We start from the raw sequence: 15,328 nt of genomic DNA on the forward strand, positions 1-15,328 counted from the left end.
TTTTTCTTTAACACAAATAAATGCAGAAGAAATAATGAAAATAACGTTGATGTTAATTTCTCTGATTTGTGTAAAGATGCTTACTTACTATTTAACAAATATATTGAAGGACCTACTTTTAAAATTGAATTTTCTAAACATTATAGTGAATGTTCTTAATGGTTTGTAAGTAGCATAAGTCAATAGAAATAAAGATTACTTTTTAAAGATATAAATACAATATTTTTTACTTAAATCAGTTATCTTTTGCATTTGTCCTGAGTTAGTTATCCATGAATATAAATATAAAAAAACCTTGAGAACCTAAGGTAGTTTTTCTGGGGCTGCCAATATGTTTGTGGAAATTTTGTATCCTAATGTATGGAGATTAGTATCTACAGAAGTCTTTGTTGAGTGTAATATTGAAATAGCTTTGAGATTCTTGTGAAAATTTTTATATATATTTAATTTTTAATAATGGGAAAATATTTATATTTTTAAATACTTTTATGACTCTCTTATCCAATGGTAAAAAGAACATTCCAACAAATAAATTGTTTCTTTGGCAACATTTTTGAAGTATAATATTGAATGCATATTTTAGCTCCTATTATTCAGTATATTTTTCTATAATTCTAGGTTATATGTTCCCTGAGGGCAGGCACCATGTCTGACCCAGATGTGTATCTTACTGAACATTTAACACGTAAGAGATTCTCAGGACAAACTTGTTAAATGAATAAATGGAGGCTCTTAATCAACTTTACTCCAAAGAAATACAGGGCTAAAGAACAGTATCCCACTCAGTCATGCACGAGGGACTGAAGAACAACGTGAGCTTCTCATCCGTTGCAATACCAAATGTTATTTGTATTTAACCAGAATGTACCTGATCATAAGTATGTGAAAAAAATGTCCTACAGGGTTCATTTCTGGACAAAAGAAATCCACTTTGAATTCAATCCCTAAGATGAGTTATCTCAGGAAATTATGAATTACCAGCAATGATGACAAAGGCAAAAATATACAAAACCAGAGGCCTGATGCATGAAATTCCTGACAGGGTAGGCCCTCACAGCCCCGGCTTCCTCCGGAAGGTCGTCGGGACGGTCATTCTGCTGTTTGGCCATTTGGTCAATTTGCATATTATGATTTTATTATTACACCAACACTGTAAAGGTGACAACTCTAAATCCTAAAATGAGTATGGGGAACTCCGATAAGTAAAAGAACGAAGATTTCCAAGTGAAGATTCTAATCAACCCTGAAAGAGCTTGTCAAGGCCTTGAGGTCTGAAAGTGTTTCCAGAAGGAAGCAATCTGGGCCAGTTGCAAGACTTTGGGGAAGAAAGAGAGAAAGCATCCTATATAATAAAGCCTAATATGCAAATCTACTGAACAGTGGAACAACTGGCAGACCAACTGGTCGCTATGACATGCACTGACCACCAGGGGGCAGATGCTCAATGCAGGAGCTGCTCCCAGCCCACAGGCCCAGACCAGCAGCAGCAGCATGGGTGTGTGTGTGTGTGGGGGGGGGGGGGCATTGGCCCCTCCTTGCGCAGGTGGCATGAGGCCAGCCGAGGTGGGTGCCAGCAGGGGCCCCCTGATTAGCCCACCAGTCACCCCAAAGATCAGCCCCCATCGCTGGCCAGGCCTAGGGACCCTACCCATGCACGAATTTTGTGCACTGGGCCTCTAGTATTAAATATTTGTACAAGGAAGAAGAGAAAAAGGCATGTGCTTAGAGATACTACATCAAAGGTTAAAAAAACAACAACTGTGTAGTAAAAGTAGGAAATTATTCCCCAATGACAAATGATTGCCAGAACAAGTGTAGTTCTCACCTATTGTATTGAAGGATCCTGTGATTGTCCTGAGTTAGTGTGGACTGTTTCAAATAACTTATATTAAAATATTTCCTAAAGTACAAATATCTTTAACTTTTTAAATAAATCCTTCTTTCTGGGTTCAATTTCCTAATTAAACACACACACACACACACACACACACACACACAAAAAAAAAAAAAAAAAAAAAAAAAAACCTGTGGCATTGTTAATGTCTTTTCCAAAAGTTCAAATGACTATTTTTTTTAATGGAAAATCAGATTTTATGAAGCTAAAACAAGCCCCTGCCCTGAAGACTTAAAACTGTGTTTTGAAATGGATTGTGAAGGTTGCCACATGGGACAATAGCTGAAGTTTCATTCCGTATGTATGTGATCACCATGGTTAGTTTCTAATATAATCTTTAGTATCTAAGATCACTTTGTTAGCAGAACAACACATTAACAAATGATTCTTCAATTAAATAAGCTTTTCTTTTCTTCCTCCTTCTTTTTTTTCCTAGAGGAAAGTATATATTTTAATATATACCCTAGAAAAAATATATATCGTTTTAAATTTTTATTTGTGTCAAAAATAATCTTCTTTCTGAGGGAGAATGAAGCCAGTGATTTTAAAAAGCAAGCTGAGGCTACAGACCCCAACTCTGTTTTATTTCTTTGTACATTTTAAACCACTTCAGATTTTTTAACTCGGTAAAATTTATTCAGACAATTTGTTGAGTGGCTGTCACATACCATGTGCTGTGCTCAGTGCTGGAGATATAGCAGTGAACACATAGATACAAGTTGCTGTCCTCATGGGGCTTTCAATCCATGGGGGTTGGGGAAGGTGGACAATGCAAAGTAAATTTTGGCTAGAGCTTGATATGGTGAATAAGTATGAAGGAGGATAGGGGTCGCTGCAGGTAGGGGTGAGTTAAAGTCTTATGTAGGAGATCTGAATGAGAAGATGACATTTCAGCAAAGACCTGAGAGAGGTGCGGGACTGAGCTGTCTGCAAACAAGACCAAATGCCCTTAGAAAGTGTCTACCAGCCCTGCTGGAGCTGCCTGCTGGCATGGGAGATGTGGACTGAACGCTAGCATGGGGGATGTGGACGAAAGCTTGATTGGAGTGTGTTCAAGAAAAAATAGGATAGGAATTAGACATATTGAGTATAGATAAAGCCAGAGGAAGGTTGATGTCAATTGCCATCTAGAGATTATTTTTTCTTTTTTTTCTTACATGGGAAAGACATTTTGTAGGGGGTTGGGGGTGGGTGGAGCTAATGTACTAATGTGACTAATATAGTAGAGCAGAAAATGATTTAGGAGAGAGGAGCAATTTGCTGTGGGAGGAATCATCTTTGTGCAGTTAAGAGGGGTCTGGTGCACAAGTGCAGGGGACTGGTTTTTGAAGTCTGGACGATTTCCACTGAAACAGGAGGGGAGGCAGAGAACATGGGCCCAGATGCAAGCAGGGTTGGAAGCTATGAAGTACAGTCTGTGTATAAGTGACCAGGCAAACCTACAGAGGCATGAGTTAAGAAAGTAAAATGAACTCTAACATTATTGGGACACTTAACAAAGGATGTTGGGATGTGCAGTTATAATGAAACTAGAGGCCCAATGTACGAAATTCGTGCAAGAGTAGGCCTTCCTTCCCCCGGCTATCGGCACAGCTTCCCTCTGGTACCTGGGACCCAGGCTTCCCTCACAGCCCCAGCTTCATCAGGAAGGTCGTCCGGAAGAAGGACGTCTGGTCTAATGAGCATATTACGCTTTTATTATTACAGATAGTATTCAGATGATATAATATGCATCTGAAACAAAAAAATAGGTCAGGAATCCCCTCCTAATTTGTAATCTAAATTTGAAGAGGTATATCTCTAGTGATTTGGGCTCCAGGTGCATACAAAATAAAGGGGAAGACATGCTACTAATGATAAGCAGCAAAGCAATTGTATTAAACATCAGATGAAACAGCAGTGTTTCTAACTTTACTATATGGATTAGCCTGCTAGCATGGCAATAAGAAAATACTATAGATGGGTGACTTAAACAACAGAAATTGATTTCTCACAGTTCTGGAAGCTGGAAGTCCAAGATATAGATGTTGTCAGGTTTGGTTTCTGGTTTGTAAGTGACCGCCTTCTTACTGTGTCTTAGAGGACCCTTTCTTTATGTGTCCTACTCTTCATCTTCATAGGACACCATTCCTATTAGATTAGGGCCCAACCCTTGTTACTTCATTTAACCTTAATTACCTCCTTAATGACCCTGTCTCCAAATACAGTCACTTGGGGTTTATGGCTTGAACATACAAACGGGTGGGATGGGGGCACAGTTGAATCCATACATTATGTTAAGGGTTTGGCAATATTTGGAACATATAGGGACTGCAAATAACTGGGACTATAAAATGGCAAAGGAGACATGGAGAACAAAGGTCCTTTGTAGAGCGTGGAGTCTTGAGACAGAGACAGAAAAAGTTGAGACAAACACAAACATTTAAGCTGTGATATGTGCTGTTAAGGAAATTACCACAGTTCCAAAATAGAGAAAGATAAAGTGGATCTACTTTTGATAGGGTGGTCAGGGAAGGCCTTTCTGAGAAGTAACATGTCATCTGAGAGCTGAAGGATGAGAAGACATTAGCAAAAGAATGTTCTAGAGAAGGGCAACAGTATGCACAAAGGTCCTGAGACAGGAAAGAACAGAAAGAAGGCAAGGATGACAGGGGCATGGTGATCAAGAGTGAGGTAAGTAGTTCTGAGCGGGAGACATGAGGTCTGAGGTAGGCAGGAATCAAAACTTATGGGTCATGGCAGAAGTGTGTTCTTTAGGCCTAATTGCAGTATGAAACCAACTGGTATTTTATAAAGACCAGCCTAGCCACTGTAAGGGAAGAGACCAGGCAGCAATGGGTGAGGGGAAATACATGTTAAGAGAATTGCTGTACCGCAGGCTCGGATCAGGCTGGCAGCATTGCAGACTGGAAAACAGACTGGAGAGACAAGGAGGAGTCCAGGATTACTTTTAGGTTCCTGACCTGGGCAACAGATAGGCCAATTCTCTAAAAGGAAAGGCCTAAGTAGGGAATGTCTTGGGGAACAGGGGAGGATGAGAATTGAGAGTTCTGTTTTGAACAGCTATACCTAAAGTAAATCCAAGTAGTGATGTCAGGTGGTTGGTTAGGTATATAGTGTGGAGCTCAGAGGAGAGGCTTGGAAGCCATTACTATATTGATGGCATTGGAAGCCATAGAAGAGAGTATAATAAAGAAAAGATGTCCAGAATTAAGCCATTCAACAAGCAGTAATCCCAGATGTGATGCAAAAATTTAGTCAATGAACCATCTGTAACGTGGGTTTGGGGATGGGGAAGAAGGATGGAGGGAGAGCGATTGAGAATCCATCCCATTAGGTCAGCCAAGCTGTAATGCAGGCTTACACCAGAGTAAATGAGAACTGATCCTTTTTCTCGTCCTATCATAACTTCTCTTCCAGGGCACTCTGATTTCATCTCCAATGCCGACTGTTGCGTCTAGGTTTATATTTCAGTCTTAACATTTTCACTTGCTTGCTAACTACCCCACTTTGGGTTTCCCTCAGTACCTCAAACAAAATACTTGGTCACATCCAGCTTATTTGTTCCATCTACCATAGCATTGCTCTTTTGACACTCCTACTCCCAGGAAATGTGAGGTGGGTGTTCCCCCTTGTTTCTTCTTATTTTCCTTAATGAGTAAGTTGCCAAATCTTGTTGGTTACACATCAGTAGTATTATTTAATCAGGCTAAGTTTTCATTTGTAAAATATATTAACTTTAAAAAGTATCCACTGTTATCATAAATGCTAATAAATAAAATTCTTTTAATCAAAGATTCAATGTTATTTTTGTAAGAACTGCATTTTCTTCAAATCTTCCACCTAAAAATTTACCTTTGGACTAAGATATAGTATGAAGAAGAGTGAAGCCAGCTTACAGAGATATTTAGACTGCAAAGCTATTCAACCTTAGCAGAAGCGGCTACTTTGGTTCTATCTTTATCATCACATTTAGGAATGAATCACTGAAAACAGAGATAGAAATAGAGATGGATAGGAAAGTCTTGGGCCATCTAATTCATCTCCTTGTTGTGCCGGGAAGGGTTTTTTTTTTTTTTTAATGTCAAATGCCAGTGAGATATTGTGCAATAAAAGCCTTAGATTGCAACATTTCAATCATTTTTGTTGGGCTACTAATTATCTTTCAAGTTGCTTTCAGCATCGTTCTCTGAAGTCCTTTTCATGTATCCCTGTTATATGAGAGATGTTTCCCTTTCTATACAGAAATGGCCTGGGACCTAAAAGGGATAAACTCCAATTATTTTTTCATAACAGTGATGAGTCTGCATTAAGTCAACATCCCTCCTTATGATCCTCTTTGTGACCAGTAACTCACATTTGTGAGATCATTACCCAGAACAAGCTTGTTACCAGAGGATGGTTAAAAACGAACAGGAACCTCTCAGAACCAAACATGCCCCTTGGCACCTTATGGTGCAGAAGCATTATTCTCATGGGGCTCCCAATAGAATTCTTGGTGTGGGATGACCTCCTTATTATCCCTATAGCTTTGATGAGGGGAGGAGTGGAGTGGGGATGGCATTTGGGAAAATTATTGTTTTTAAGCTCTTTGGCTATTTATTGTTCAACATTGCTCAGTTATCTCACATTGATTTAATCACATAATATGGTGTGTGCTCTTTTGAGAGCTATGTTTTATTGTTTTTTTCCTAATTATTGACTTCCTATATTCAATTTTATACCTTACCCCCTTTAAAAACCATTCTTAGGTCTCTAGGTATTATTCCTCCAAGTTCTATGATATCTGCATGTCACTTGGTTGAGACTTGTCTATAATGCCATTAACATGCTCCATTCCTCCTATTTGTCATCCTTGATAAAGGTGCTAAATTCCTTTGTGTCTTCTCACCAGCCACACCCTTCTCCCCTAAACTGAACATGCTCCATAAAACATTATCTTTTGTTTCTAGTGTTTGACATAATTCTTAATCCAGTTGAGTCTATTCTTACTCAAGCCAATTAGTTTGGGCAAGTTCACATGACCTTTTTAACTGATTTCTGAAACTTCAATTATGTGACTAAAGTAATTTTAGTATTTTTCAAAAGCTCTTCCTTGGCAGTGCAGAGCAGTAATGATTAGCTGCTTGTGGAAAGCAACAACGTAGGAACTCTAGAATGGATTGATATCTTAGATTTCATATGCTCCACATTTCCTTTACTGAGTCCTGAGTTGCACTTTTAAGAAGCTGACACTTTATAATAACATTCCCCTCTACTCCCAGGTTGAGTCTATAAAACTAGAGACTAGGCAAAAGGCCACAGTTGGCTCTGGATACAAAGAGTAGAAGGTTGTGTCTGATTTGACCTTTCTTACATATTATAGAATTCTGGCAACTACCCAGAACTGCTTTTCTAGGAGAGTATGTAATCTATATATATATAAAAGCCTCAGTGACCAAACGACCCAATGACCCAATGACCCAACGACCCAACAACCCAACAACTGGTCGACCAGTCACTATGATGTCCACTGACCACCAGGGGGCAGATGCTCAACATAGGAGCTGCCCCCTGGTGGTCAGTGCCCTCCCACAGCCAACCTCCACGATCACTCCACCCAGCTGGCCCACCTCCCCTAGTCACTCCCCGCCGCCAGCCAACCTCCCATGGTCCTTCCTGCCGGTTGGCCGGCCCTGATCATCCCAACAGGGACTGGGCAAGATGATCCTGATTGGTCCTGATTGCCGGCCAGACTGGGGGAGCCCACCCATGCACGAATTCATGCACCAGGCTTCTAGTTAAAATATAAAGAAATAGCAGTTTTAAGGCTTATCAGAAATGTCAATGGATGTTCTTGGATTTAGTAAGTGTGTCAAAAGAAAATAAGAGTTCCACTGGTCCGTAGAGCACATGAACTCAGCACTGCCTCCCCCTTTTGCCATGCATGCATGCAGGGGCAAGCATGCCACCGGGAACACTTCATTCCTGGTCTCATCTGGTGTACTAGGAAACACTGCAGCACAGAGATCACAACAGCTGTAATAAATAAAGCATCTATTTAATGCATTTTCATGCCAAATATTATTCAGCATTCTTTGTCCTCAGTTTGATAGAAAACAGCATGGTGAACTTACTACCTCTCCTTACTGCAGTGAGCCCACATAACTATGAAAGATTTAACAGCTCAAACCTGCACATAGGCAAAACCACCATTCCCTCTATTTTAAAATTATTAAGACAATAATACAGAGAACAAAAAATGTAATAAAGCAAGTCTGTTATCATTATTGAAGAGGTATTAGAATTAGTGCTAGGCTTTTTTATTCTCCTCAGGAAAGATAATGAGAAGCATTCAGAATATGTGTCCATGCAAATGTATGGGTTAGAGGGGGGCTCTTTAAAAAATAAATGTTACATATGTGGCAATATGAGGAAGAATATTCTTAAGGAATTTCACAGAATTTTTATGTAAAGTCTCATCATACAGTATTATGATCTCAGGGATATTTTGTGATATTTACCAAGTCTTCTGAGAGTTCATTTATTCAGGCTCTGCTTTAAGGAGGAACTTATAAGATTCAGAGCTAAAATATAATTCTGGAATATGCCCAGCTGATCCCATTACATCCAACCTGAAAAGGAGCAGTATAATGATATGAACAATTCGCATTCTTTGAGCTGTTACACCTCACTTGAAATGCATGCCTGCTGGATTAAAACAGCAATTCCTCTTTGTTTCTCTCTCTAGGCCGAGGTTCAGCTATGCTACCTGGAAGCACAGAGAGATGCTGTTGAGCAGATGTCCCTCAAGCTGTACAGCGAGCAGTACACCAGCGGCAGCAAGAGAAAGGAAGAGTTTGCTGATATGTCAAAAGTTCATGCAGTGGGAGGCACAGGGTAGGGAACTACTCTTTGTGTTGTTTTATCCTCACTAATCTCCACTTTTTCGGTGATTTTGCACTGGTAGGCGTGAGGCAGGCATTTCCTCCCTAGGTAACAGATAAGCAGCTCCCTAGAATAGGTAGGCATTTATGTTCTTCTTCATCCGTGCCTTGAGAGATGTTTCCCTTTCTATACAGAAATGGCTGGGATCTAAAAGGGATAAACTCCAGTTATTTTTTCATAATAGTGATGAGTCTGCATTAAGTCAACATCCATAGAATTGAAGCCTGTAGATTTTACCAGCCTCTGTCACCTACCCCAGAACTTCCTCACTTTGTTATGATTTATTGAAAAACAGCCTTGTGATTTTACCAGTCTTTGTGTGACTATGTCGTGCCTATAGTATTGGTGGTTTTTCTTTATAAATTTATTTTTTAATGTATTTCCCCCTTATTAGGAGTAACCATCCTTTTCAAGTTTGTCTACGGATCTTTTAAACACCAGAACCTTTATAGGACATAATTTTCCTGAAAAATGTAGATATTTAATAATTGTTTAGAGACCATGGCTGATCGGTTTGCTTCATGTAAAGTCAACTGGAATAAGAGACTAGCATCTGAATTGTCTAGGGTAGTGGTTGGCAAACTCATTAGTCAACAGAGCCAAATATCAACAGTACAACGATTGAAATTTCTTTTGAGAGCCAAATTTTTAAAACTTAAACTATATAGGTACGTACATTGTTATTAACTTAATTAGGGTACTCCTAAGGCTTAGGAAGAGCCACACTCAAGGGGCCAAAGAGCCGCGAGCCGCAGTTTGCCAATCACGGGTCTAGGGTGAGTGAAAGGACCCAGCAACATCAGTAACCCATGGACAGTTTTATTTGGCCTGAGATATATGGCTGTATTTACATTATATTAACTACCCATCTTCTAAATAATTATCATGCATTCAGATATTTTCAATGGCTCTAAAGTTATGCAAACATTGTGTATATATATTTTTTCTTTTTTGTCTCGTCTAGCTTAATGCTAATATTTAGTAGGTAAAAATTAAACAGTAAAAGAGTAGTAATGAAATTTAATTATTTCATAGTTTTAATGACTTAATAATAATTATACTCATAAAAATGGAAGCAGTAACCTATTTTACTTTTATACTTGAGCCAGACAAGTAAGGAGCAGTACTGTTCCCCCAAGTCTGTTACATATTAAGAGCATCTTATTACCCTCTGAGGTGTGACTCTAGCTAAAATATTTCTTGAAAGGCAGGTGGAAAAGAAATCTTTTTAGGTACTTGTTTGCAGTTATCTTTTAAGTACTTATAGTTTTTATTGGACTTTACATCCCCACATAAATTTTTGGGATAAATTACGTATGCTGACTACAGATTCGGTCTTGTGCTATGATCCAGGATCTAAGAATACAGGAAAAGGATCAGAGTCATAATTCTGTTTAAGAATTGAGAAATACATTTTTAAATTTACTTTTCTATATATTTTGTTGCTCTGTCAGGATTTCTTTTATCCATAGACATGTTACATATATATATTTGATTACTCATTTAATTCAGTAGACATTTATTCACAAGAAGAAAAGCATAGAAGCAAATAAGAAAGAAAAGGTTAAAACTTGGAGCATAAACAATAAGCTGTTTTGAGGCCTCAATGTGCTCTAATTTCCCTAAATGCCTAAGTGATCTCTGGTGTACACGCAAGCACAAACTTTAGGTCACATTTTCATGTTTTCTAAAGCCCTGGAGACTGAACGGGCACCACGTGCTTCTGACCTCAGATTCCAAGGACCCAACCTGAGTACTTACTCTGGGCTCCACAAATCATAAATCTGCCCTGGGAATTGCTTAGTTAACAACAAGCATTGTTCAGGGACGTGGGAGTAGGTGAACTTGCCTGATATCTTTTGTTTATGCTCCTTGGGGTACTGAAGGCTGTGCATTGTGCAGAAATTTAAGAGCGTGCTGAAGAAAAAGCAGCTATTTAATACTAAGGACAAAAACCATATACTATTTTCTACTTTCTGTTTACACACAGAAAAGCATTGTGTGAGAAATGCATGTGGGTGAGGTTATCTGGGTTGTTCTGCCCCCAAGACTCTTTGCTCCCACAGTCAAATCCTTAATTCTGAAACCTTAAGAACATTGCCTTGTAAAATGATCTGCTCCATGACACTCAAACTTCATTAACTTTTTCTTTTGTTGCATAGACTGATCATTGTTTCTGATAATCAATTGTGGGAATAGTGTGGGCTTCCTAGGGTCTTCATTCCATATGCAGATATCCAATCTACTAAAGAGAAAATTAAGTTGGTGGTACAATTCATATATTTGTTTATTTCCTTCCCTTGTCTACACCCATGATAAAAAGAGTATATAGCTGGAAAATGTACTAGACTACCCAATGGAGGACTCAGATTCTACATAGAATAATGATCTTAAATTTCTAAGAATTTTACACAACCAAAATATCATTTAGAAATGAAATTACCACTCTGGCTTGACAGACAGGTGTGTACCAAGGTGCACAACTATGAACGTGTGTTTAGCAGCCATGCATAGGTTTGGCTGGAAGATTTCCCTGAATGCTTGTGAGGCCATGTAAGCTTTAGTCACAGAGTGTGTTTGCCTGTGGGGGACATTTGGCACTGGCTCCAGCATTGCAAAGTGGGAAACTGTGGCTTCCTGGGGGATATGCAATGCCTGAGTCACCCAACAACTTTTCCTCTGAGAGCAGGTTGGTGCTTTTTGATTCCCGCCAATTTAAATGAAAGCATTTATAGATGGGTTGGTTTCTTTCATTTCATAAATATTCACTGAAGACCTACTATGTTCATGGCATGATGCCTGAGCAGAGTTTGTTAAGAACACCTACGTTTTATAGATTTTGTAAAGTATAACCCTCTTTTTCCCCAACACCTCTTTCTACTGCAAAAAATTCATTTTTTACATGAATTTCAAAGATTCTGTTGAATTCATTAATTGACATCCTACTTGCTGGAAGACTTAGATTACAAACCATGTCTTTTATTCAGCTTATAAATGATGGAACTGGGAGGCAAAAAGGCTAGGAGACTGGCTTGTCCAGGATGATGGTGTAGGATGGAGCTAAGACGTCGACTCAGAAACCTGGGTCAGAATGCAGCAGGCAATCCATAAGTCATGCTTTGCTCTCTCTCTGAAGGATTTTATTCCAACCATTGATAAACATTTTCCCCTTAAATTCCATGTTGTGCATATTCCATACTTTATGAAATTTAAATTATAGTCTCTTCTACTATGGAGAACTGCAAAGAATATTAAGGATATTTTACTAAAGCCACAAGGAAGTTTGGGCAAAACTTAGCAAAGTAGGCTTCAGTGAAAACAAAATTGACTTCATCATTGATTTGGCAAATTGTATTATATGTACCTGCTATATGAAGTACAGAAATTAAAAGGCAAAATAAAATGGTCCCTGACTTTGAGAGGCCCAGAGTTTGGTAGGAGGAGCCAGATCTGTAAACAGTATGGAATAAAAGATCACAAATGCTGAGTTAAAATCTGCATGAGGTTAAGGGTGGGGCTCATGGAAGGCAGAGCTGTTCTGACTAGTGGGAGTGAGTCAGAGCAGGTCAGGAAAGGCATCACAGACAGAGGACGCTGGAGATGAATTTTGAAAGAGGGCAAGGTCAGGGGCAGAGCTTTTCAGTTTAATATGAATAGACGTTTATTGAGCATCTACAAAGACAGACCACAGCCTCTGCTTTCATGAAATTTACAGTCTAGCAAGACAGTGCAGTGCATGTTAAGCCAGTATTTGCCTGTGCAATAAGAGAGAAGGGAAAGCAATGAGGGAGATGGGGAGCTCAGAGCAATGTGGTGGGCTTCATGAGATAGAGCTGTGTCTTTTGTGTTTACCACACTGCTCTGAATCTGGTGCAGTGCCTGGCAAATGCCGGGGCTCAGTGAATGAATAGATGCAGGAATGAATAACTAAAACTAATCCTGGGCTCAGAGAGAGAGCGAGCGAGCGAGAGAGAGAGAGAGAGAGCGCAGAGGTCTGGAATCATCAGACTGCCTGCTTTTCCATATGACTGGAGAGCAGGTTTGAAAGTTGGAAGGGTGTGAAAAATAAGGCTTGGGAGAAGGGGAAGCCCAGATCCTGGAGTTAATCATTGAATTCATGGTTCTTAACCAGGATAGTGCATCAGGGTCACCTGTGGAGCTTTTAAGCTGAAAAAATGCCTGTCTACCCCTACCCAATGAAAATTCAGATTCAGTAGGTAGAGTGGGCCAAGATATGATTATGTCCTAATGCTTACTTCCAGTTGTGAGCCATTGCTCTAGTGGTTTTCAAAATATAGTTTCTGGACCAGCAGCATCAATATCTCCTGTGAATTTGTTGGAAGTGCCAATTCTGGGCCCCACTCCAGATCTACTAAATTGGAATGTATGGGGTCCAACGTCATTTAACAAGTCATTCAGGTGATTCAGATGCAGTTTGAGAAACACTGCTTTCATCTTAAAGATTTTAGGTTGGAAATGAATGGAGAAGGATACAGATAGTCATGGAGGGGATATAAAGTATATAAAGCATAGGGAATATAGTCAATAATATTGTAACAACTATGTATGGTGTTAGCTTTATCGAAGTAATTAATTAATATGTTATATAATGTCCAATCACTGGGTTATATACCTGAAACTAGTAATTATATGTCAACTGTAGTTGAAAAGTAAGAAAATTTTTAAAATAAATTAATGGAGAATGTGGAGACTGAATTAGAAACTAAAGCCTGAAAAAAATCAATAAACATTGGATGAGGGGAATGATACTGCATTTTCTGGTTCACGGAGGAGAAAGAATAGAGGAAGCTTTGGATTCAACTGACTTTGGTGTCATTCAACATCTAATATTTATTGATTTCTACTATTAAGTGCTGGCTGAAGTAGGCATTGTGATGTAGAGACAATGGGAGACAGAGGGTGACAGATGTATGTAAATCAGGAAAGCCTTCCAGGAAAAGTCTCACCGAGACTGGCTCAGGGTCAGAAGTGACAATAAGAATGTTTCTCACAGAGGAGGCAGGGTGTACAAACAGCTGGAACCACTAAAGGATACCCAGCATGACTAGATTGGCAGTTTTTAAACAATATTCTGGCAGCAGTGTGGAGAATAGCTTGGCAAGGACAAGACTACACAGTGCTTCTTTAATAGGCTATTCTAGTCATCCAAGTGAGAAATAGGACCCGAGCTAAGATAGCAGCAATGGAAACGGGAAGAAGGAAGTTGAACTGATAAGACTTGGTCACCAGTATTTAAGAATGTTTCAGGCTCATGCACTCTGGCAGATGGACTTGTCACTCACTGAGATGAGGAATTCAGGGGAGGAGCTGAAGGGGGAAAGAAGCTACTTGTAGCTCTTTTAATTATCTGTGGAACATCTGAGTGGAAATGCCCAGGAAGCAGATCTCCAATGTTTTGGGCTTCTCAACCAGAAACAAGGGCAGTATGGTGACTATGGGTAGCAGAGGCTCAGAGAGGTAGGAGCTTACCTTTTGGTAGTCTCTTCACCCCTCTCAAGTGGACATAAAATTGTCTTTAAGAATGTTTAAAGAAAAGTAAGAAATCTGAACAGATTAATTACTAGTAAGGATATTGAATCAATAATCAAAAACTTTCCAACAAATAAGTCTAGGACTAGATGGCTTCACTAGTGAATTTTACCAGTGAAGAATTAATACCATCCCTTCTCAAGTTCTTCCAAAAAATAGGACAGGAGGGAATTCTTTCAAACTTATTTTATGAAGCCAGCATTACCCTGACACCAAAACCAGACAAGGATGCTAAAAGAAAAGCACAGGCTAATATCCCTAATGAACATACATGCAAAATCTTCAACAAAATCCCGTATAATAAAAGCCTAATATGCAAATCAACCGAACGGCAGAACAACCAGCAGAACGACCAGTTGCTATGACATGCAGTGACCACCAGGGGGAAGATGCTCAATGCAGGAGCTGCCCCCGGTGGTCAGTGCACTCCCACAGGGGGAGCGCTGCTCAGCCAGAAGCTGGGCTCATGGCTGGTGAGCGCGGCAGCACTAAGGAACAGCAAGCTGAGTGGTAAGAAGCAGCAAGCAGGCAGGTGGTAAGGAGTGAAGGCTCCTGGATTGTGAGAGGGATGTCCGCCTACCAGCTTAGGGGAGTGGGCCTAGCAGACAGACTGACACTCCCAAGGGGTCCCAGACTGCAAGAGGGTGCAGGCTGGGCTGAGGGCCCCCCTCCAGTGCATGAATTTTGTGCACCAGGCCTCTAGTATCTATGTTCGAAGGTCACTTAGGCTTTTATATATATACTAGAGGCCCGGTGAACAAAAATTTGTGCACTCGGGGAGGAGAGGTCCCTCAGGCCCGGCCTGTGCCCTCTCGCAGTCTGGGACCCCTCGGGAGATAACGACCTGCTGGCTTAGGCCTGCTCCCGGGTGACAGAGGGCAGGCCCAATCCCTGGTCGGGCTCAGAGCAGGGCCAATTGGGGAGTTGGGGCACCGCCTCCGTCACACTCAAGGCAGG

The 15,328-nt window shown here is 40.1% G+C and overlaps 1 protein-coding gene across 2 annotated transcripts in view; it reads left to right on the forward strand.

Annotated features, from left to right (window-relative positions):
• Nucleotides 1-15,328, forward strand: part of AKAP6 (A-kinase anchoring protein 6) — a 493,527-nt gene that overhangs the window by 341,891 nt on the left and 136,308 nt on the right. For both annotated transcript variants that reach the window (XM_006763650.2, XM_006763654.2), the window contains exon 8: nucleotides 8,625-8,773. In XM_006763650.2, the coding sequence (XP_006763713.1) occupies nucleotides 8,625-8,773 (149 nt within the window). The remainder of the gene's footprint in view (nucleotides 1-8,624; nucleotides 8,774-15,328) is intronic.

This window comes from Myotis davidii, unplaced genomic scaffold (assembly GCF_000327345.1).
Source record: "Myotis davidii unplaced genomic scaffold, ASM32734v1 scaffold116, whole genome shotgun sequence".
Lineage (NCBI taxonomy): Eukaryota > Metazoa > Chordata > Mammalia > Chiroptera > Vespertilionidae > Myotis > Myotis davidii.